This window comes from Armigeres subalbatus, chromosome 2 (genome assembly GCF_024139115.2).
Source record: "Armigeres subalbatus isolate Guangzhou_Male chromosome 2, GZ_Asu_2, whole genome shotgun sequence".
Lineage (NCBI taxonomy): Eukaryota > Metazoa > Arthropoda > Insecta > Diptera > Culicidae > Armigeres > Armigeres subalbatus.
The window spans coordinates 444752890-444777654 of record NC_085140.1 but is presented as its reverse complement, the minus strand read 5'-3'; the positions used below and the strand labels follow the sequence as shown (position 1 = coordinate 444777654).

Genomic DNA, 24765 nt, shown 5'->3' with positions numbered 1-24765 from the left:
CACATGTAACCGCCCAAAAAGGGAAAAGTGATAGCAGCAGATATGAAATTTGCGCGCTTAATACGGATAATTTATACTGAAGATAATAATACGAATACATTTAACGAACGGACATGCTCGTTACAAAAGGACTGGTTTATTGGTTCCCCAAGTCCGGCGAATCCGGTGGGACTCAAAAGTTCTGCAATGCCAAAGCCCTATTGGCTATGAGCCCTTGAAAATCGGCTGGGTAGCCGCTTACTGATGCGAGTGATGCAAAATACTCCTCGAGTGCATTGGCCACATCCGGCGGATCGGAAATAGTATGGTCTTGCGAATCGATGTGGATCGGGGAAGATCTACGCTTGCCACTTAGCGCATTGACTTTCTCCCATAGTTCGGCGGTGCAATTGATGGATTCATGTAACTCCTCCCATTGCATCCTTTTGGTGTCTTGGATTACCGTTCGGCACTCATAAAATTTTTGTTTGTAGATTTCCAATGCACTTACCTTTCTCGGGTGCCCAGCGGGAAACTCCCTGAGCGCTCGGAGGGCTCTTCTTCTGGCTTTAACAGCACTACGCGTTCCATCCGACACCAACGAAAGGCTTTGCGTCCTGACCGAAAACTGGTCTGAGTTATGGATAGACCAAAGGCGTCGAGGACGATCTTTAAAAGTCGGGAAGCGTAAGCGGGGTAGTGTGCTCCAACGCGCATCAAATACTGCCCAGTCGGCATCATCATAGATTGCATACTGATAGCTGTCATGTATATTTTTAGACTTTCTTACCCCAATTGCTTATGGATTACTATTTGGGATTTAAAAGCGACCCAATAGTGCGTGCGTGCGTGCGTGCGTGCGTACCCATTCTAAACCCCACTGGCTGGCAGTGATGTTATAGAAGAAAGCTATCTGTTTTACAGGCAGATTTAATCCGGGAGTTAGAAGGTGTTAGCTCTACTGCGGATTCAGCGACCCATTTCAGATTTCCTGGTATTTAATGACCTGTCCGAGGCCACTTTCACTTACAATAAGCCCCGCCTGTTTATGCTACCATTATCAATTGGGTGTTGTTTTTTGCATCAGTGTCTTCTGGAATAAATTTCACAAAAATATGGCGCATCAAATGACAAAAAGTTATAGCTCCAATTTTTGCTACAGGTGGCGCTGCAAAATGTAACTTCTTTAATGAACGATTTTTAAATATGGTGTCTTCAGGAAAATTGAAGTGTAATTTATAGTATTTTTTTTTTGCTGAAGACACCGAGTGTCCATCTATAATTGTTTTTGAAATACGGCCGTTTTTTATAGACTTAGGTTCTGTCAACAATTTCTGTAGATATTTTCGAAACTGACCCGAAATCAAAACAATGCTTTACAAAAATGTACCTATACACACTTAAAACAGATTTCGTAGTTCGGTAATTTTTTTGACGAAAAATTTCACTTGTAATAAGACGAGTTTGTACAATCCCCTTGAATTCCACCACTTAATTGTATCTTGACAGATAGGTATTTCGACCTCAACAGTAAGGCCGTCTTCAGTGTCTCGTACTTGACTCGACAAGAAAGGCGACAAACTGGAGTGTGAGAACTTTCGAGCGATCACCATCCTTAATGCCGCCTACAAAGCGATATCCCAGATCATCTTCCGTCGTCTGTCACCATTAGTGAACGAGTTCGTGGGAAGATATCAAGCCAGCTTCGTTGACGGCCGCTCGACAACGGACCAGATCTTTACTGTACGGCAAATCCTTCAAAAATGCCGTGAATACCAGGTCCCAACGCATCATTTGTTCTTTGATTTCAAGGCGGCATACGACAGTATAGACCGCGTAGAGCTATGGAAAATTATGGACGAGAACAGCTTCCCTGGGAAGCTTACCAGACTGATTAAAGCAACAGTGGATGGTGTGCAAAACTGTGTGAAGATTTCGGGCGAACACTCCAGTTCGGGGACTAAGACAAGGTGATGGACTTTCGTGCCTGTTGTTCAACATTGCGCTAGAAGGTGTCATGCGGAGAGCCGGGTGTAACAGCCGGGGTACGATTTTCAACAGATCCAAGTCGAGTCAAGTACGAGACACTGAAGACGGCCTTACTGTTGAGGTCGAAATACGTATCTGTCAAGATACAATTAAGTGGTGGAATTCAATGGGATGGTATAAACTCGTCTTATGACAGGAGATCCAGTCAATTTATTTGCTTCGCGGATGACATGGACATTGTCGGCCGAACATTTGCAAATGTGGCAGAACTGTACACCCGCCTGAAACGTGAAGCAACAAAAGTTGGACTGGTGGTGAATGCGTCAAAGACAAAATACATGCTTGTGGGCGGAACCGAGCGCGACCCGCCCGCCTGGGAAGCAGTGTTACGATAGACGGGGATACCTTCGAGGTGGTCGAGGAATTCGTCTACCTCGGATCCTTGCTAACGGCTGACAACAACGTTAGTCGTGAAATACGAAGGCGCATCATCTGTGGAAGTCGGGCCTACTACGGGCTCCAGAAGAAACTGCGGTCGAAAAAGATTCGCCACCGCACCAAATGTGTCATGTACAAGACGCTTATAAGACCAGTTGTCCTCTACGGACATGAAGCATGGACAATGCTCGAGGAGGACTTGCAAGCACTCGGAGCATTCGAGAGACGGGTGCTTAGGACCATCTTTGGCGGTGTGCAAGAAGACGGTGTGTGGCGAACCTAGTATCCAGAAGGTAGCTAAAGCCGGAAGGGTACGATGGGCAGGACATGTTGCAAGAATGCCGGACAGCAACCCTGCAAAGATGGTGTTCGCTTCCGATCCGGCAGGTACGAGACGGCGTGGAGCGCAGCGAGCGAGATGGGCAGACCAGGTGCAAAACGACTTGGCGAGCGTGGGGCGTATCCGAGGATGGAGAGATGCGGCCTCGAACCGTGTATTGTGGCGTCAAATTGTTGATTCAGTGTTATCTGTTTAGATGTAAAATAAATAAATGAAATGAAAAAAAAATGAATGTACAAACTCTAAACTAACACTAAAAAGATCTAAATAATTTTCTTAAGAAAAATTTCGGTAAACATTGAAAATTACAGTAAGTTCGGTTAACAAGATCAATTTTACCGGATATTGGTAAAATTTTACCGAACAAACTGTAGTTCCAAAATAATTTGACAGACTTCGGTAATTAAACTTACAGTTCATTCTGTGAAATCGAATAATCGCCGTACATTGCAAAATAAATACCGAACAAAATGCAAAACGAATTCTGTTTTACAGTACTTCGGTAAATATTGAACTGTCAAACTATTATGGCCATTTTTGTTTAATCAGAATTTGTGCGCACTTAGCGGCTGTTTCAAAGCTTCAAGAAACACTCAACAGTTTTCTTTTGGTTTCGTCATGAAAAAAAAAACATTTTAAGCTGTTGAAAGGCGGAATGATAACAGGTATGTTACGTAGTTGATCAAGTTATTCATTTCCAGGGTGTTCAACACAATGATATTATTTCAGCTTCTTCCTTTGGCAATGATCTTCTGAGAAACTAATTCACACAGCTATGCATCTTCTATATTTCTCCAAGCAAGTATATTATCATTATCATAAATATTCTTCTGCATTGGAATTACAAGAATCGTAATGTAGTTCCTAAGCTGTGCCTGGTTTTCATGATGTTTTTTCTCTTCACCAAATTTTATAAAGAAAGGGAATCAAATAAAGAAAGTCATGCATTTAAACTACAAGCGTTTTTTATTCGAGAACAATTGAAATCATGAAACAGTATTTTTTTTCACCCAAAGCAAAAAAATAACCGAAACGTACGGTACTTTTGCTTTTTGAATTACCGAATTGTACGGTACTTTTTGACAGATCATCAAAAAATAAAACTACCGAACGTACTGTAATCGTTTCGTTTACCGAACTGATTACCGTACGTTCAGCTGTTGAAAGTTCGGTAAAAAATTACCGTATACTGTAAAATATTCTAAGTGTGTATATATTATCAAAATAGATCACTTTTTAGAAAATTCCAGAGATTACTATGTCTGAAACTTGATTATGCATATGTACAACATATGATAGATTTAGTTCGGAAAAGGTATTGGAGGGTAACCGCCCCTTCGGTGGGCTTTGATCCCACGACCCACGGGTTTCATCGTAAGCAAATGATATTGTCATTCTTAACAAGACGTTGGGAGTAACCATTAGAGTGGGGCGTCATGGTCATTTTTTCAAATCAATGGTTTTTCGAAGCCATTGTAGGTCCTGAACAACTGTGCAGAATTTGGGACCGATTGATTGCTTCCTCGCTTTCCGCATCGCGTTTGAAGTTTGTATGGAAATTAATATGGGAGAACGTATATTTTTGCATTTCTACTACTAGAGGCTTCATTTCATCGTAAACCAAGTGGCACATTGCGTTTAAGTATAACCAAAAGGATGCTGAAAAACTTTGCTGAAGAAGGCACGTTGCTGGAATGTCCACGAAAAAAGTTATAACGCTTAGAACAGAGCTTCCCAAACTTTTGGGTATGCGACCCCCTAGCAAAATTCTATATATCTCGCGACCCACCTATGAAAAAATACATTTTATCAAGTAGTATTAAGCATTAATTGAAACAGAATGTCATCTGTTTCGGCTTCTTCCACATGAAAAATATGTAAAACATGTTTGTCAAAATGTTAGCGTTTTTATTTTACTTCATTAAGGGGACAGCTTTAAGGCATAAATGTTTTCTAAAATAGCCTGGTGATAAATATTTAAAATAAAATGCGGTTTGAACTTGAAATTATGTTTCTGACAAAAATGGTCAAAAGGCTCGGCAGCTGTCATTAATATATGTTCTACGCGACCCACCAACAATCCGCTCGCGACCCCCCTGGGGGTCGGGACCCACAGTTTGGGAAACCATGGCTTAGAACATTGAGTGTTCAAACCGTATGCAAAAAATCGTTTATTCTGCCAGCACTGCCGTACTACGTAGACCAATAATTTGACTGAGTGTTATTTCAAAATAATTGATCTTATAGGGCTTTAGAGCTAATGGGAGCTATCCGGAATCATTTCACAAAGAAAAAAATCCGACGAGAAGGAAGATGGGTTTTGCCCTTCGAGAACCATAGGTTGTCCGGTAGTGCTGGCAGGAACATTGATTTCTTACATATGGTTTACAAAATCAATTTTCGAAACGTAATAACAATTTTTGTAGACCTTCCAGCTACGTACCTTCTTCGGCAAAGTCTTTCAGCATCTTCCAGACTAGATGCTAACGTATTCAGTCACGTGATTGATGATAAATTGACGCCGCTAAGAGCAAAAATGTAAAAAAGTACGTTTTCCCATACTAATCTCCATGTAAATTTAAAACGCGATGCGGCATGCGAGGTTGCAACCAATCGAGCCCATATTTTGCACAGTTTATTGGGGTCCCAAAACGATTAAGAAAAACCTTGATCTCACTTGATCGGACGAAGTTTGCGTTTTCCCATACAACTGCGCCCCACTCTAGTAACCATGCTAAAAAAAATTGTCACTCCTTCTCCTTCCTACTGGATCTTCTGGGATGGGGCAAAGCTATTAAACTTGCCCTGGCTTATTAGCCTTGATTTAAGCATAATTGCTCGCAATCTGAAACTAGAAGAAAGTGAAAATATCCTCCCCCATATTATACTTTTAAACCAAACTAATTACGTTTAGTCAATGTATGCTAGTAATCATTCATTTTTGAAAAATCATTTCGCTCCAAAAAGCGACGCACAGTTTTTTTTCACAAACAATTATAGCCATAATTAAATAGGATAAACGTCAATTTACCGTTGTAACAATAGGAATAGAAAACATGATTTTTGTAAGATGAACTTAGAAAAAAAAAATCATTGAGAATGAAATGTTGAGTAGATGAAAACATATATGGCTTGGGCACATGTCTTATCATATAGAAGAGTATGTCAATGGGTATGATTAAAACTAATTCAATTAACAAATTACTTCTTCCCTGCCCTTTGGTTCAGAAAGGGTAAGGGCGCGTTCTGCCAACTTGGTCGAGGCAGATTTCAAGTGTGAACAAGCTACTACATGGACGTTCTAAAGTGCCTGAATGAAATGTGTAGCTTGTGAGGAGCCCTTGAAGATGTGATGTTGGATCAGTATCTTGATATTAATCAGAATTTATAATGTAAATTATTATAATTTTTTTAATAACACTACTTTATTCCGTTACGTATTTAGTATACTTGAGTTTTAACTAAAAACATAATGTCAGTTTTGATCACAAATACAATGTCGGTAGTAATTATACTTATCAGTATTTTTACTTGATTCGCGATCCTAATTAAAAACTCCGATATAATAATATTCATAGTTTATCGCGTGTATTCAGAATGTTTTGTTCAAAATTACAAGACCTAATAATGATCCATAATTTACATCCGCTGAACCATTCTGAACGGCCGTATTGAGAATATCACCTATAACATCTTCTCTGCTTAAATAACAGACGCGAGACGCCTGATGCTGGATTATCTGATTTTCCTCAATCTCTGGTGCTTGGCTTCCCGGTGGAACTTATATTGAGTATCCCTCGGAAAGAATCTGTGCCCGGGATGGGGGAGTCAATTTAGGCAACATTCGTTTGAACAGTGACTTGTCTTTGTGGGCGGGGACTCGAGCTCGAGTGTCGACTTCGGGAGTCTGATGGCGCGAAACTTTGGTCTTGAAATGATATTCTCAAGCATTTTTCTTACATTATTTCTCCCTCCCCTCGGATAGGTTATCTTGCCGCGATGGGTGGGCTTACGCCATTAGCACTGATATGGCAACCAAAGACATATCCTGTCGTGGTGATATCACATGTTGACTATTTTTTGTTTAATGCCGCGTCACATATAATCTGGCATTGATGCACTGATTTTACGCATGTGCATGTGATTCAACGGACATCGTATCTTGGAGCCTTGAATGGTGGTGCAACCAGGTAGAGGTCCTTTTCATCAGTGATAATGATCTCTGCTATGTGGCAATACTTTTCAGAGGCGTTCCCTGATGATGATGAGTCGTAGCCACGCTTAAACATAGCTAGGTAGGAATTACCCAGTAGAAAATATCATCAAGACATTCTGCATTTTTTCACGTTTGCTTAACTCTTAAGCGGTGCTTACTTATACGCTTGAACTAGGATACTCGCCTGAGAGGAGGTGACCTTTAGCAATAGAGACAATGAACTGACATCAAAACGTAACATAATCTACAATGAGTATAGAATTGAACTGAATAACGTAGGAAACATAAGATAACTAAGACAGACAGAGTAATAATGAAACAGTGCGAAACATTCGACATAATTATGACTAGATTAACAGTAGATCCATACACATAAAGATCTACCATTAGACTTCCTAAACCTATCAAAAATTCGAAGCTCAAGAAATGTCTGTTGAATACCTGTTGAATTTTATTCGGAGGCGATTTCGAAGCTTTTGAAGACCAACAGGCCCATAGCAACAGTATTCGGTGTTGTTAAGTTGAGAATTTTTGATAATTGCTGGGCGCACGGTACTGAAGTGTGGCCTGGTAAATAGACTAAATAGATTCCAAAATAAATTTTAAACGAGTCATATTTATCAAAATCTAGTGCGTTTCAAAATGCACTTCTATTCGAGTTTTCTCTCTTTGTCATCATATCTACAATAAGACTGACTCTCGCGATAGATTTTAAGCTTTTTTTTTTTGAGCTTCATTTGTTTGATGGAAACTGCAAATTTAGAAAAAAAAAATGACTGACTAGTTTTTGTTTGCGTTAACATTGTAGTAGGGATAGTAGTGATAATTGCTGATCTCGATGAAATTGTGAAAAAAAATGATTGTTGATATGAAAATAGTGATGTTGTGTGGTTATGCAAGTGTTAGTGAAAAGGTTAATACACAAGCTGGTATTGGTGGTGTAGACATAGTGACAGAAGAAGCTAGGTAAAAGATAGAGTTGATTTGGGATGGGAACATGTTCGCAGTGAGTATGAAGAATGAAATGCAATATTGAGTTGAGGTGCTAGAAGTGGGAATTATTTTATAATTATACTAGAAATAATGTAAAATATTCGGTACATGTCCAATGAAAGCTAGTAGAAGTGTCGGTTCTTATATGATATATAACAGCGCTGTTTTGAAGATCGATTCATTGTGTGTGTGTTCATGACTGTAAATAAGGTATTTGTGATGACAGGGACAATAGTAATTATGATAGTGATGGTGGGGAAAACGATAATAAGTGATGCTACCGGGATTATTTTGAAGAAAACTATTTGAATCAGGCCTTAACAGTGACCATTTGAGCAACGTAGCTTAGAAACGTCTGTTAATGATCAAAAATAGAGGTTCGTAGAAGCAAATGTAATCACCGGATCAACAAGGAATAGACCTAGTGTTAAGTTGGAGTGATGAGTGATAGTTATAATGGTGAAAACGGTGATCATGTTATTGAAGGGGAATATTTAATAAAACTATTTGGATCAGGCCTAAAACAGTGACCATTTGAGCAACGTGGCTTAGGAACGTCTGTTATTGATCTAAAATAGAGGCTCATAGAAGCAAATTTGATTACCGTGGGGAATAACAGGGATGGACCCGGAGTAGAGTTTGAGTCGAGAGACTGCCAACGGGTTAAATGAAAAAAAAAAAAAACTAATTCAATTAACAAATTACTTCTTACAGTAATTCCCCTTGAATTTAAAACAAACAATACACCCAAAATCACTAACACCCTGTTTCCATCTCGTTCCAGGCATGCAAGTGCTGTGCGACGCTAGGGATAAGCTAGATATACCATGGGAAAGCCCCACCTCCCAAATGGCCGCGAACAAGGCGGTCATGTTCCACGGTGGCATACTGCTGGACGCCGAGCAGTTCCGCCAGTACGTGCCACTCATCGCCATACTGTGGCAGGACCGAGCGATCCGGAGGGCCTACGACCGGCGGAGAGAGTTTCAAATTGTGAGTATATCAGATTTATCATCATCGCTTGTGCGGGGCGTGTGCGGATCATCAATCCCCGATGTTTGGAAACAATGGTTTGGGCATTTCGAAAGGCGCGACTTCCTCATTGGTGCGCTCCGAATCAAGCAATAAAGTTCCATTTAATATGATACCGTCTTGCCGCACCTATTGCATCGGAATCGTAGGAAATTAATTACTAGCCGGTTAGTAAACAATGTTAATCGGACAGCTTCCGACTGCTTTGAAGTGGTTCCAATTAGAAAAGGCTAAATTAGATTCTAGAAACACAAACTCGAAACTAGTGCATTCGAGCGCGGGAGTCGCATTTCGCTCTGACTGCAGTGGGAAATCAGTGTGGATAGAAGCTGATGACTTCCAACTGCGACGCAAAACTGTAACCGTCTCTCAGCTCAGTAATGATATTTAATATCGCCGTTGTCGTTGATGCCGTTTGCTTTGGTCTATGCGGGACCAGTGTTTGGAAACCGATCGTTATGGTGGTTATTTGGAGCGCGGTTTCCCGCAGCTCTGTGATCATTTTCTTGTTCTCGTTGGTTAGATCTCCTCCCATCAGACTGTATTGCTCGGTGGCTAAGCAAACAAGAAATTAATTACATTAATTTCGATAGGTTATATTTTCCTGTATTTTCTGTACATTGGTCATATCAATGCTTCCATTTCAAAGTCGCAGTCACAAATCAACGCAAATCGCACCATGATACCACCCTTGACCTACAATCTGTCAATTCCGCAGACAGAAGTGGATTCTCACGCCCGAATCGGGAGAAAATGGTTGATTGTTTTCTTTTCCAATAACACAGACAGACATCGTGCCGGCTTTTGCTTGGCTGGCAGTTCCCAAAACAAACATCAAATATTTACACTGGCGGATTGTTCTCCGTCAAGTCGAGTGCATACAAAACGGCAAGCAATATCATCAGGTTGTAAAAAAGTATCAATAAATAAAATAAAAGTAAACAAGTTTAATCGGCTGGATTTGCTCTGCTACTGCCACTCCACGGCGCACAGTGGGACCAATTCCAAAAAAGACGGTCAAAAATGTTAGAAGTGAATAAAATGGTCTAGCAGGCCACATATTATGGTTGGATGGTTCATCTTCTCGGCATCACCGACCCGCAAGCTAGAGATCCACTACCGGAACGAGAGGTGGGTCACCAGTCGTCGCAAGCACGCTAACGTTCTCAAAGACAACGAGCTTGCACCAAGTGGTGCCTCATCAAATATCAATGGCTGGCGCCGCCAGTGTAGAGTTCTATTTCTATGAGCACTTTCACAGATATTAACTGCTACCTTTAATTACCAATTTCTGCCACCTCACTGCAGTGCTAACGTAAAATTGTATTCCATTATTAGAAATTGTAAACATATAGAATGGATTTTGTTTCGTCACACCGTCGTCGGGGGTGACAATGGGTCAAATGGGGGTGAGAGTGGTTCACTGTTTCAACTACTTAGAATGCTTGTAGAATATATTGAATGCATCTGAGGGCAAGAAGACTAAAATATAAGAGACCTTTTTGAACGATTTTGCTCTACGACCTCCAGACTGCCGGTGAGAGCGATGACCCATTCTCACCCCCAGACCCATTGTCACCCCCGATGGCGGTACCTAAATGATCATTAGGGTAGACCGAACTTTTGATAGAAGGCTCGGAGACCCATAGTGTTATATACCAATCGACTCAGCTCGACGAATTGATGTGATGTCTGTATGTGTGTGTGTGTGTGTATGTGGACAAAAATGTAAACCACACTTTTTGGTACTTAGCATTATCCTATTTGTTCTCAACAGGTTGCAATCTACGCGGATTGCGGTCCACTTGTTTCCTATTGAAAATTGGCCCGATCGGTCATTGCGTTTTAAAGTTCTTAAAAAACATTGTTTTTTGCCAAAGGTCCCCCCTTGGAAAAAAAATTCAAATGAATTCAAATGACCGCAAATGGATATGAATTGATGGAAAAAGTAAAATCTATCTCCCTAAAGTGATATTTCGACTTCTCTTATGCGTTTTTCTTTTTTTTTAATGCTCGAGAAAGGCACCACCAACGCTAGGTGGATTGATCTGGGTTTTATTGATTTCAAAAGCTACTGCCAAAAATTCTGCCAGATCCGTCAAGTCTAAGTAGGTGATAGGAGTTCGAGATATTTGGGGAGTGTGACCAATTACGATAGCTATCCTCCAGAACCGTAACAGCTAACTCAGATTACTGGGGTTTTACTGGGTTTTTGAACTGTTGAACAGTTCGGTAAAAAATTCTAATAACCATTACAAATCAAGCAATACCTCTGCACCAACAGCACTAGGTTTTCCTCTATCTGTACCTGTCACCATGTACTTTGTTGTGGAAGAGTTTATGGTTAAGCCTATCCTCGCCGTTTCCCTCTTCAGTGGGACCAAAAGCCACCACTACTGCTCTGCGATCGATTCCAATAAGGTCGATGTCGTCCGCAAAGCCCAGGAGCATAAGTGATGATAGTGCCGTTCCTTTGTACGCCAGATCTCCAGATAGCCCCCTCGAGTACAATGTTGAACAATAAATTTGAAAGTGCACCACCCTGCTTCAATCCGTCTAAGGTCACGAACGAAGTTGGCACTTCGTCTGCAATTCGAATACTTGATTTCAAACCATCCAACGTTGCACGTATTAATCTAATCAGTTTCGCCGGAAAACCATGTTCGGACATTATCTGCCACAGCTCATTTGTTTTTACTGAATCGTACGCTACTTTAAAATCAATAAACAGATGGTGAGTCTGCAAGTTGTACTCCCGGAATTTATCAAGAGTCATCCGCAGGCTAAACATCTGATCCGTCGTTGATCGGCCCTCACGAAAACCCGCCTGATATTTGCCGACGAAGGACTCCTAAAGGGGTCTCAGTCTGTTAAACAGAACACTTACTTACTTGATGGGCCACAGCTCTTCGATGAACCTCCGCCGAATGGAGTATCCTTCTCCACTGGACTCGATCCTGGGCCAATCGCTTCCAGTCGCCCTGAATATTGAGAGCCTTCAGCCGCCTTCCACGAAGACTGCGGCCTCTTCCGGGTTCTCTACTAAATTTTATCTATTATCACGCCTTTTCACCTCGCGGGTAATATCATTTTCGCACGTCACTAATGTTCCAAGATACACAAATTCTTCTACCACTTCAAATTTTTCACCATCCAGCACCATTTCGCTACCACTACCACTAATGAACCCACTGTGATTGCCAGCGACCATGTACTTCGTTTTGCTGGTATTGATCGTAAGTCCAATCCTTGCTGTCGCCCTCTTAAAAGACGCAAAAGCCTCTTCCACGGCACGGCGATCAAGCCCGATAATATCGATATCGTCCGCAAATCCCAGGAGCATATGCGATCTTGTAATAATGGTACCGCTTCTTTGAAAACCAGCTCTCCTAATCGCTCCCTCGAGCGCTATATTGAACAGTAGTTTTGCGAGTGCATCACTCTGCTTCAATCCGTCTAAGGTAACAAATGACGTCGATATTTCATCCGCAACCCTTTCACATGATTTCGATCCGTCCAACGTTATATTAATCAGACGTATCAGTTTCGCCGGAGAACCATGTTCTAGCATAATTTGCCATAATTCATTCCGTTTCACTGAATCGTACGCTGCCTTGAAATCAATAAACAGATTATGTGTCTGCAAGGTGTACTTCCGGAATTTATCAAGGATTTGTCTCAGAGTAAACATTTGATCCGTCGTTGATCAGCCCTCACGAAAACTGCTTGATATTCGCCGACGAAGGACTCTTCAAGCCATCTCAATCTGTTGAAAAGAATACGGAACATAATTTTGTACGCTGCATTAAAGAGGGTTATTCCTCGGTAATTGGCGCACTCCAGTCTGTGTTCTTTCTTAAAGAGAGAGCAAATAAGGCCGTCCAACCAGCTAGCAGGCAAGTCCTCGTGCAGAACTTCATAAAGCTACTCATTGCCATGTTTGAGAAGCTCAGCCGGGAGCTGGTAAGGACCCCGCACCCCGTTTTTCAGCTCTTCAAAAGCTTTTCTAACCTCATCTAGTGTAGGCGACTCCACAGTTTGTCCATCGTCGCTAGTATTTATTCTGTTCACCGATGCACCGTCACTTCCACTATTCACAAAGTCTCGAAGTGTTGCTTCCACCTGGCAGCCACTTCGGTTTAATATGTCAGCAAATTCTCTTCTTGGTCGTTGCATCGATCTCTATTCGATCGGGTACCCGACACCAACATGCGGCTTCTAGCAACGTTCTCGTCTGCCACTCTCTGACACTCCACATCGAACCAACCCGTCCTGGGTCGCCTCTGTGCAGTGCCTACCACTTCTCGTGCTGTTGTGCTCACCAATCCATGGATCGACTCCCATAGATCGTTGATGTTATCGCTAACGTTGATTGCACTTATCCGTTCACCGAGATTCTGGCGGTACTCAGCCGATACTCCTTCCGCCGAGAATCGCTGGATATTGTAACGCATCGTTTGCTGTGATCTTTCGTTCGATACATTTTACTGACAACGAGGTAGTGATCAGAGTGAATGTTCGGACCTCTGAATGTCCGCACATCGATAACATCCGATAAATGGCGCCCATCCATCAGAACAAGGTCTATCTGGTTGCTAATTTCACCATTTGGGTGTCTCCAGGTATTCTTTCGTGCAAAGTAGGTGCTAATGATGGCCATCCCTCTGGCAGCAGCGAAATTTACTAGCCGTAGGCCGTTGTCATTGGTAGCGGAGTGAAGGCTCTGCCTACCGATTATGGGACGGAAAAGGTCCTCTCAACCGACCTGAGCGTTAGCGTCTCCGAGAACAATTTTTAAGTGATGCTTTGGGCACTCTCCAGAGGCTTTATCAAGACATTCATAAAACTTGTCCTTCACGTCGTCGGATTTATCGTGTGTCAGTGCATAAACGTTGATTAGGCTGTAATTGAAGAATTTGCCCCGTATCCTCAACACACAGATTCGTTCGCTAATGGGTTTCCACGGCATCACTCGCTTCATCTACTTGCCCATTACTACGAAACCAACTCCATACTCTGCTTTTCCGCCGCCGTTGTGATAGATGTTATATTTGAATACAGTGTTGGTCGTGGGGTCCACGACTCGGAATTCATGTTCTCCGGATCTACGCCCTCGGACTTCTTGAATAGCGACCACGTTTACTCCAACTTTCTGCAGTTCACGAGCCAGAAAACTCACTCGTCCAGGTTCATTCAGGGTCCTGACGTTCCAGGTACCGAGTTTCCAATTATAGTCCTTATTTCGTTGCCAAAAATAACGTTATCTTTTTCTTCTATCTCCTTTTTTCGTGGTATTTGAGAGGCTTCAGTAAGGTACCTTAACGGGGTCGCGTTACCTACATCGCGCTGGTGGGGCTGCCACCTTGAGTATAGCTGACGCGATACTGCATTTCGTTAATCAGCCGCTGGGCAGACGCTGTTTGAGCCGCACCTCCTGGTGAACAGACACTCGAGGCGTACCTTCTCACTCTAGCTAATGTCAGAAGGACAGCAGTGCCCAGGCTGCACTACCAGCTAAGTACACAACCCTTAGCTGGCGGTCTTTTGTCATCGGACGACCCGTGGAAGACTAAGGCCGGAGTGGCCTGTGCTGCACATAAAAGTCTTCTCCATTCAGCTCGGTCCATGGCTGCACTTCGCCAACCACGCAGTCTGCGGAGGGCCCGCAAATCATCCTTCACCTGATCGATCCACCTTGCCCGCTGTGCACCTCGCCTTCTTGTTCCCGTCGGATCGTTGTCGAGAACCATTTTCACCGGATTACTGTCCAACATTCTGGCTACGTGCCCGGCCCACCGCAGTCTTCCGATTTTCGCGATGTGAACGATGGATGGTTCTCCCAACAGCTGATGCAACTCGTTGTTCATTCGCCTCCTCCACGTACCGTCCGCCATCTGCACCCCACCATACTTGGTACGCAACACTTTCCTTTCAAAAACTCCCAGTGCGCGTTGGTCCTCCACGAGCATCGTCCAGGTCTCGTGTCCGTAGAGAACTACCGGTCTTATAAGCGTTTTGTAGATAGTCAGTTTGGTACGGCGGCGAACTCTATTCTTACGGAGTCCAAAGTACGTACGATTTCCAGCCACTATGCGCCTCCGAATTTCTCTGCTGGTATCGTTATCGGCGGTCACCAGTGAGCCCAAGTACACGAATTCTTCAACCACCTCGATTTCGTCACCACCGATAGAAACTCGTGGTGAGTGGCTTACATTGACCTATCTTGAGCCTCTTCCTATCATGTACTTCGTCTTCGACGTGTTGATGACTTGTCCAATCCGTTTAGCTTCACTTTTCAGTCTGATGTAGGCTTCCTCCATCCTCTCAAAGTTACGTGCCATGATATCAATGTCGTCGGCGAAACCAAATAACTGGACGGACTTCGTGAAAATCGTACCACTCGTGTCAATCCCTGCCCTTCGTATTACTCCCTCCAAAGCGATGTTGAATAGCAGACACGAGAGACCATCACCTTGCCGTAACCCTCCACGCGTTTCTAAGGGACTCGAGAATGCCCGTGAAACTCGAACTACGCACATCACCCGATCCATCGTCGCTTTGATCAACCGTATCAGTTTATCCGGAAATCCGTTTTCGTGCATTGGCTGCCATAGCTGGTCCCGATCGATTGTATCATATGCGGCTTTGAAGTCGATAAATAGATGATGTGTGGGCACGTTGTATTCGCGGCATTTCTGCAATACCTGACGTATGGTGAACACCTGGTTTGTGGTAGAGCGTTCATCCCGTAAATCCCGCCTGGTACTGCCCCACGAACTCTCTTGCAATTGGTGCTAGTCGGCGGCATAAAATTTGGGAGAGTACCTTGTAGGCGGCGTTCAGCATTGTGATTGCGCGGTAGTTGCTACAATCCAGCTTATCGCCCTTTTTGTAGATGGGACACACGACACCTTCCACCCACTCCTGCGGCAGAACCCCATCCTCCCAAACCTTGGTAATAACCCAGTGCAACGCTCTAGCCAGTGCCGTGTTTAAACAGCTCTCCTGGTAGTTGGTCAACTCCAGGGGCTTTGTTGTTTTTCAGCCGGCCGATCTCCTCCTGGATTTCCTGGAGATTCGGAGCCGGAAGTCGAGATAGGAACTTGTGGGGACCAAAGCTCTGTTAGGCGCTCCTTCCTTGACGTCAACCCACCATTTCGCAACCAGGTATTATGATCAGGAATTGCAAAAAAAATGTTTTTGCTGGTAGTTTCGCACTCAATTGCAATAAACTGACTATTTGTGATAGTCTAGCGTTTCAAAATCGTGAAAGGACCAAATTTCACGACAAAGATGCCTATATGTTATTAGCATCGGAATTGTTACTGTGTAATTCGTAGATTGGACACTAGTGAGTAGTGATACTCATGTTTTACTTTTGAGATCCTTATTTAGAATGCTATAAGAAATCAAGAAGGGGAGTGGTTCTTGATTCCGGATAAAAAAACAAAGCATGAGGATTACTACTCCTGGCCAAGCCCATCTTCACTGTAACTAGGGAGAGAAAGGAAGCGTTGGTGTGGTACTTACTTAACGAGAGACCACCGACTTAGCGACACCCCCTCATAAGTACCTCGGAGTTGGATAATGAGGAAGATATTTGTTGGGTCAGGATTTGCCTGTAGCTGACAATGTAACTGTGGTAGATCTTACCCCGTAACACACCACGTAAAGGTGTCTACCCAGTGTTACGGGTTGGCAAAGATGCCTATATGTTATGTTCTTGAAGTTAAGCACGCATCTTACTTTCTTACGAACATAAGAGAGCAGATGCGTGATTTGGTCAAAAGATCATTCAAGCTTACCTTTGTATGTGTCCCATCCCATTGCCTAATCTATGGCAGTGAGAAGGCGGATTCGCTAGCATAGGTGGGCGCACAGGAAAGTGAAGTTTATGATAGACAAATCTCGAACAACGAGTTTTTCTCATTAGTCCGTCAGAGTACTCTTAAAAATTGGCAAATGATTTGGTCACACAATGAACTTGGACGCTGGCTATTTTCTATAGTTCCTAAAGTTTCTGCGCGAGCGTGGTTCAGAGGTGAAGACTTAAGCCGAGGCTTCATTCGCACGATGTGGAGGCTTATGTTCAATCACTATTCACTAAACGCTCATCTCTATAGAATAAACCTGGTCGATAGCATCCTATGTAGGAGCCGGTTACGATGACATCGATCACGTAGTTTGGTATTGCTCGGAAAACGACGCCTCCAGAGAGCAAATATTAGATACCCTTGTGGCCCGAGGTAAACAACCCTACAGGGAAGTAAGAAGTCTTTAGTGGGATCGCGATGTGGTATATAATATATATACTATATATATATATATATATATATATATATATATATATATATATATATATATATATATATATATATATATATATATATATATATATATATATATATATATATAATATATATACTATATAATACTATATATGCAGGCTATCTATGCATTTCTTTGCTCGTCTGACATCACAGTCTAATATTTCTGTTTTTTTTTTGCTTCTTTTTCTTTTTTGCTCTTTTTTTTATTTGCGTCTTATTATTCCGTGTACCATGAAGCTCTGGTCATCCGGAAGATGCTCCCTGACGAACCACAATTCGAGCACGACGCTACACTACAACGTTTTTGACGTCAAATACCCGGATGAGCAGCTGAAATATCCTAAACCAAAATCCCAACCATGTCCATCCTGAAAGTACGCAATCTAACCTTGAGTCGCCACGAGTATCTTGGTCAATGTCCCTTTCCCCTTACTAACTGTTAATAATAATGATATAGTTTGTAAATATCATAAACAGTCTCGGCTCCGTTAAGTGTTATAAACGTCTGAGCCTGTAACATAGAAGCAAAAAAAAAGTTCTTGAAGTGTCCCGAACTATGTTGGACTGGACGTACCTACAATGTCATCATATAATATTTTTACTTTCTCTACGATCTTCCAAAAATACAATGAACGGGCTTGGTGGTCATATGACTACAGCTTCTGCCTCATACGCAGGAGGTCGTGGGTTCAATCTCAGGCCCGTTCCATTCTTCCTACTTTGTATCTTTTCATATATTTCTCATGTTCTAGCAATCGCTAGAACTGGAAATGGGCTTTCATACCATTTCTATCTTCTATCCCTATACCTACAACTTGATTAGTTCTAGAAGGTTACTGTTAGAATTCGAAATGTGCGAAAGAGTTCGTTTCGGCATCCAATTAGAATACTACACCACCCTTTCATAACTATCACATTGGCAACCCGTTAACCAAGGTGAACCTCTGCCATGAAACCTTAACCCCACACTGCAAAAAAAATTGACTTCTACTGGTAATGTAATCAATGAAACTAATGTAAATGCAGATCATGTAATCGTTTTCTCAAGAAATTATGCGTTGAAAATCATGCACATAAACAGAGCATGAATTAAACCGTATAAATACATTACCCATTATTACTACACTCTGTTGACAACAATACTTTATTCACCATGAAAATTCATTTATAAACCAATTAAGTTTACATGATATTATGTGAACCGAAATAAAAGATGGCCACGCTTGCGACGATCTCGGTAGAATGTAAACAAAACAAATAATTCCATCACGGCAGCTGCAAATGCAGCGGGAAACCTTCGTTTTCGACCACAGTCATACCAAAGTGAAGATTTTCCATTACGACTACAAAGCAACATCCATAATGTTGCATTTCATCGGTGTACTTCATCAGGCGTTTACTTAAATCGTTGGAAAAACTTCGAATTCTTGCACTTCATCCAGACAGATGTTTCCCCTGGACAATGCGCTGCGCATTGCGCATGCGTTTACTCAAAGCATGTAAAGTTACATTACCTAAACAGGACCCGATCACGACGGGTTCGATACTGGTATATTTGAATCGCCATAACTTAGAACCTGTTACTCTTTTGGCAACATTGGTTTCAAGAAGTGAAGACGGTAGAGTGGTATCAGAACGGGCTATCACTCTGCGGACCTGAGTTCGATTCTCATGGTAACCATTTTTTATTTAAATAGGATAAAATAGAACATGTTAATTTAAAACAACACAAAAATTTTAGATGATAAGTGATGTAAAAATAAAATGAAATGGTAATTTCTATCGTTTATCATGCTCCAATTATGTGCATGATATTTGATGTAAATGTACATGATTTGTTCGAACAGTCTCTCGAAAATCTTGCAAGATTCCAATAAAATTCCCCAGGAACTCGTGGCGAGTGCAGAGGTGTTCTCGGCTTGCAGTGGACGAGTGACTGCATCATCAATTCCTTCCCATCCCCGATGACCGTGAGGACGTGGCGAGCGCCGTTATCGACTATCCAAAATACTAGAACTCTCGGACTGTGCACATTGAGGTTGGAGAGCAAATCCCATGCTTTCATCCATTGGTTCCCTGTGCAATTGCGATTGTTCTGGTCGATCACGGAGTAGCAACTACGAAATGCACGGTCATCATGCTCAAAAAAAAAAAAGATCTTCCAAAAATACACTCAGACTTCATAGAATTCTTACAAACTGCTAAGATTCATCTTAAACGTTTTTCGACCCTACGGGAATCATTACGAACTTCTAGATTTCTTTACAACCATCCGGCATTCCTAAACATCCCTGGTTATAGTTTTTATTGCATGTCGAGCAATTTCGCACTTTTTTTTACTATTCAAGATAAAATATTTCAATATGAAAACGACTCTAATGAAAACAATCAGGTGTTCTTTAGTCATTAATATTTCTAGATTCAAAGCTGTATATTCGTCTTGCACATGTGCTCATTTAGCGATTCGGAACCGTGCAAGTGTCGAAACCATCCCCATACCGCCATAACAAGACGGGCTCAATATCGTTGGTATTGCACCGCCAAGCCGCTAACGAGTTTGCAAATCCCGCATTAGGGCGTTCGATATGGCGCGTGGGAGATTCTTGTACCTAAGTGGGATCAAGAGATTTTCAACAGCTCTGAAGCCCATATCACAAGCAGCCCACCTAAACGAGCGAGCGCACGGGCGCAGACTGCACACGGATTAAAGTGTAGCGCAAATCGCCGTTTGTACTAATGCGACACTTGAAACGCTGTTGACTCTGGCCAACCTGTGGCACTCGAGCACCATGGTTATGAATGATTTTTTTCCAACTTGTATACGTCGTGGCTTAATTTATTTGTCAAGCGCAATGCTTAATCGATTCGTAAAAACAGTTTAACATCGTAACAGCCAGATTAATAAGGGGAGCTTACATGCAGATCCAATTACACATCGCCTTCTCTGTCAATGAACTGTTTGGAAACCGTGTTTAGCAATCGATTTACTGCATGACTTGAAATTTATTTGGTCTTTTAATATAATGTTTATTTTCTTCTACTTTGCAGAGTGATTCTGTTAGTTATTTCTTAGACGATTTAGACCGGATATCAAGGTTAGACTACGTTCCCACACATCGTGATATACTGCATTGTCGCAAGGCAACCAAGGGTGTATTTGAATTTACAATTAGAATACAGGTAATAAATTTTGTTTAATTATACAATTCTGCTTTTCTAATCTAACAATTCTTATTTAAATATAATCTGTTTTACAGAACATTCCATTCGTGTTTGTTGACGTTGGCGGCCAGCGGACGCAGCGGCAAAAGTGGACCAAATGTTTCGATTGTTCGGTGACGTCGATTCTTTTTCTAGTTTCGACTTCCGAGTTCGATCAAGTCCTGGCTGAGGACAGGTAAGTATATTTAGAATGATATAATTTTCTAACGATTCGACACCTTAACTCAACTCTTTCGTAGGAAAACCAATCGCCTGGAGGAGTCGCGGAATATCTTCGACACGATTGTAAACAACACCACGTTCCAGGGCATCTCGATCATCCTGTTCCTGAACAAGACGGATCTGCTGGCGCAGAAGGTCAAAAATCCGGACACGGACATCCGCTGGTACTATCCGCAGTTCACCGGCAATCCGCACTCGATCTTGGACGTGCAGAACTTCATCCTGCAGATGTTCATGAACGTGCGCAAGAATACCAAAACGCCCATCTATCATCACTTCACGAACGCGGTCGACACCCAGAACATTCAGGTCGTGTTCAGCTCGGTCAAGGACACGATCCTGCAGCGGAACTTGTCGGCGCTGATGCTGCAGTAGTGCAAGGGATGGGACCTTTTTGTTTGCGCTTTCACATCGGGTGTGCTTTCTGTTGATTATTATTACTAGCGAGTTAGGTTTCGTCCGTAGAGAACTCCCCAAAGCATTCGCCACAAGTTTTTGTTGATTATTGGTAAACTGCGGAAAGATGTTTCCTAGGCGCGGAATGGCATGTAAGTGCGATATAGACGCATACAATGGTGTAACTTATTTTTCTTCCGTTTATGATTGTTTTTACGTTTTTTTTCCTCGAGGAGAGATTTCAGTTTTTCCCTTTCACAAGCAAGTAATTGAAAAACATGCGTAAATAAAATGGAAATTAAGAATTTTCATAACGGTATTCAGTAGGCTAAATAGGGTAGCAAAAACAGTTGAGCTAGTAGTAAGTACTTGTCCAGCTTTGAAGTAATGAAATTAATATACGATCGAAGTGAAAACAGAAGAAAAGAACGTAGCACGTAGAACGCATTTGAATAGTAGAACAATACAGTGTAGAATGTATGCACAAGTAAAATGAAAAACGAGTTGAATGTCATTTAATGAACGACTCTAGCGAATATTAACGCAATCGAACAATATTACTCTCTCAATCCTTCTCTTAGAAAAACTGCCATATATTCAACATCTCTCACACTTAGATTTATCATTCGGTAGCTATTTTTCAGTACCTTATTTTTTCACTCGCGTATAAACTTTATCTCCTCGTAAGCCACTAGTGCTTATTTTCGATTCAAGAGCACTTATTCGATACAGTTTAGAATGTTATTTACGTCCAACAAAATTATCTTTAATGCAATTTGCATTTGTCTTAGGCACTCTTATAGATCGAATGATCGCTTTTACCTTGACTGGATGCTACAGAAAATATTGATTATATCTTAACTCCAACTACATTTATCAGTGTGTCGACTACCTGAAAACCCCCTGGAAAATCTGGAATTGGCTGGGAAGAAACCTGGGGAAACCTAAAAAAATCAGGGAATTATCAGGGAGTTCGTGGGGCAATCAGGGAAATCGGGTAGATATAAAGTGAGCATGTTGTATTTATATCGTTTGTTCAAAGGTTCAAATAAGGAGTCGAAAGTGCACGTCCTTATTCAAGAACACGACATACTGTCCTCAGAACTGATAAAACAGGCCATAAGGTTTTCTGTCAGTCTATTGAACCTTAATATACTATCTCTTCAAGCACACAGGCTGGGGTTAAACTTGGGCACTTTTTCGTTAATTGAGGTACCCTCTTTTTTGTGTCAATGAAAATAAGCGTAGATAAAATGTATGAAAAAACGGATAAAAACCTGACTGCAAAGATTTGAAAAAAAATTTAAATCATCAAATCTCGGGTACTTATTCAAAAGGACGTATGTGTTTTTGTAAACAAAGATTCAAACGTCGATTTGTCCAATCTGATGGCACTCTCACGCAAACAAATACCACCAACAAGTAGCCGAAGACTTCCCCTACCTGCCGGTAGTGATGGTTTGCGTGGGAGTGGTATCAGATTGGACAAATCGACGTTTGAATCTTTGTTTACAAAATCACATACGTCCTTTTGAATAAGTACCCGAGAAATAATCAAGAACAACAGCCTTATAGGGTCAGTAGCAGGCCTGGTGGCGGGTCGCTTTTTAGTGACTTGGTCACTTTTTTCGGGTAAGTCACTAAAAAGTCTCTTTTTTCTAGCTTAAGTCACTAAAGTCACTTTTTCTCGTAAAAAGTCACTATTTTCAACTAATTTGATCAAAATAAAAAGTAGGGTACTAAATCCATGTTTTGCGAGGTAGGGTTAGGCGGGGCAAGATGGGTCACGGGGTAAGATGGGTCAGGGCAGTTTTTTAGCATCGTATACATTTTCATTTGAAGATTATGACTTTGTAGGATGAATAATTTGATTCTATTTTATTGTCACTTCATTTAGCATAGCATAGCATAGCATAGCATATGTGATTGTACAAATCGTGGGTGGCTATACAATGCTCAATGCAAGCTCCATCCGGAATAAGGGCGAATGTCGCAAGAGAAGACTCTCCCTGCCGACCCCCTGCCCCTTAAACAAAAGTGACAAGCAGCAGATCTCTCTCTGGTTTATCACTTCAGAACGAAAGAAAACAATGCGAACTTGCATTCTGAGGTGATAAACTGCAAAGAAACTCCCTGCCTGTCACTTTCATTCAAATGAGGGGAAGTCGACGAAGAGAACCCTCTCCCGCGACACCCGCCCCCTTACCAGACAGAGCTTGAATTGAGCAATCTACTGTATATTGTCGCAAATTGGTACTTGGGATTAGTACCTTTTCCTATACAGTAGCAGTTGTATACCTGGCCACGTCCTTACAATCACGGAAGGAAGGGAAGGAATGTTAGTTCAACATCTACTAGTGAAGATGCAGGGAACCCATACTACCTTCATAGATGTCTCGGGAAGGAAAATTTGTGTTAGTGGGAAAGGTAAATAATAGGGAGCTCTATTCGACAATACAGAGCGTTTGTCAATAACAGTATATGCTGTAAAAGTAATAAAATATATTCATCAATTTACTTACGAACCGTCCTAAGGGAAAAACAAAACACAAAATTTCGGCAAATCGCGCGGTCGTTCTGCCGTCCGAAACAAGAGCCAACACGCACTGAACTAATTAACTTTATTACCGGCCGCGCAATGCAAAACACAAAATTTCGGCAAATCGCGCGATCGTTCTGCCGTCCGAAACAAGAGCCAACACGCACTGAACTAATTAACTTTATTACCGGCCGCGCAATGCAAAACACAAAATTTCGGCAAATCGCGCGATCGTTCTGCCGTCCGAAACAAGAGCCAACACGCACTGAACTAATTAACTTTATTACCGGCCGCGCAATGCAAAACACAAAATTTCGGCAAATCGCGCGATCGTTCTGCCGTCCGAAACAAGAGCCAACACGCACTGAACTAATTAACTTTATTACCGGCCGCGCAATGCAAAACACAAAATTTCGGCAAATCGCGCGATCGTTCTGCCGTCCGAAACAAGAGCCAACACGCACTCTTATTGTCACTTCATTTGATGATAAAATTTCATTTTGATAGAGTATGGCAAGGTAAAATATTTTTCAGCATTGTTTCTTATGCGAAACAGACTTTCTATAAAACGTGTAATCTCGAGCAATCTAAAATTTAAACATTTTTAGTAATATAGTGAAAGTATCATAAGTAATGTAGGCGATGTTGTGCTAACTGCGTTGAAATGAATAAATTTTGATCGAAAATTAGACATTCTAGCTTGAACTTACAAATGCAGGCCTGGTAGCGGGTCACTTTTTAGTGAATTGGTCACTTTTTTTCGAACAAGTCACTAAAAAGTCTCTTTTTACGATCTCAAGTCACTAAAGTCATTTTTTCTCGCAAAAAGTCACTATTTTCAACTATTTTGAAACTATTGAAATGATTTCTTTAATAAAGCTCTATGCATCCGTTGGATGATGCTTTGTTCATGGCGGAAATGGAATTACGGATCTTGGAAAAATGATCGCTCTGCAACTTCGCCAGCCATTTAAATTGCTGCTCTTATTGACATTTCACCAATAGCTAATTGAAGGTGTTTGACGTCACAATTTATAAATTGGTATACAGTCATACAAGCAGGAGACCT

The 24765-nt window shown here is 41.8% G+C and overlaps 1 protein-coding gene across 1 annotated transcript in view; it reads left to right on the top strand.

The window, feature by feature from the left end:
* Positions 1–21657, top strand: part of LOC134213687 (guanine nucleotide-binding protein subunit alpha homolog) — a 57688-nt gene extending 36031 nt beyond the window's left edge. Inside the window, exons 3-6 of the mRNA XM_062692964.1 lie at positions 8740–8948; positions 20366–20497; positions 20575–20714; positions 20779–21657. Of these exons, the coding sequence (XP_062548948.1) occupies positions 8740–8948; positions 20366–20497; positions 20575–20714; positions 20779–21136 (839 nt within the window). The 3' untranslated portion in view covers positions 21137–21657. The remainder of the gene's footprint in view (positions 1–8739; positions 8949–20365; positions 20498–20574; positions 20715–20778) is intronic.
* The last annotated feature ends 3108 nt before the right edge of the window (positions 21658–24765 follow it).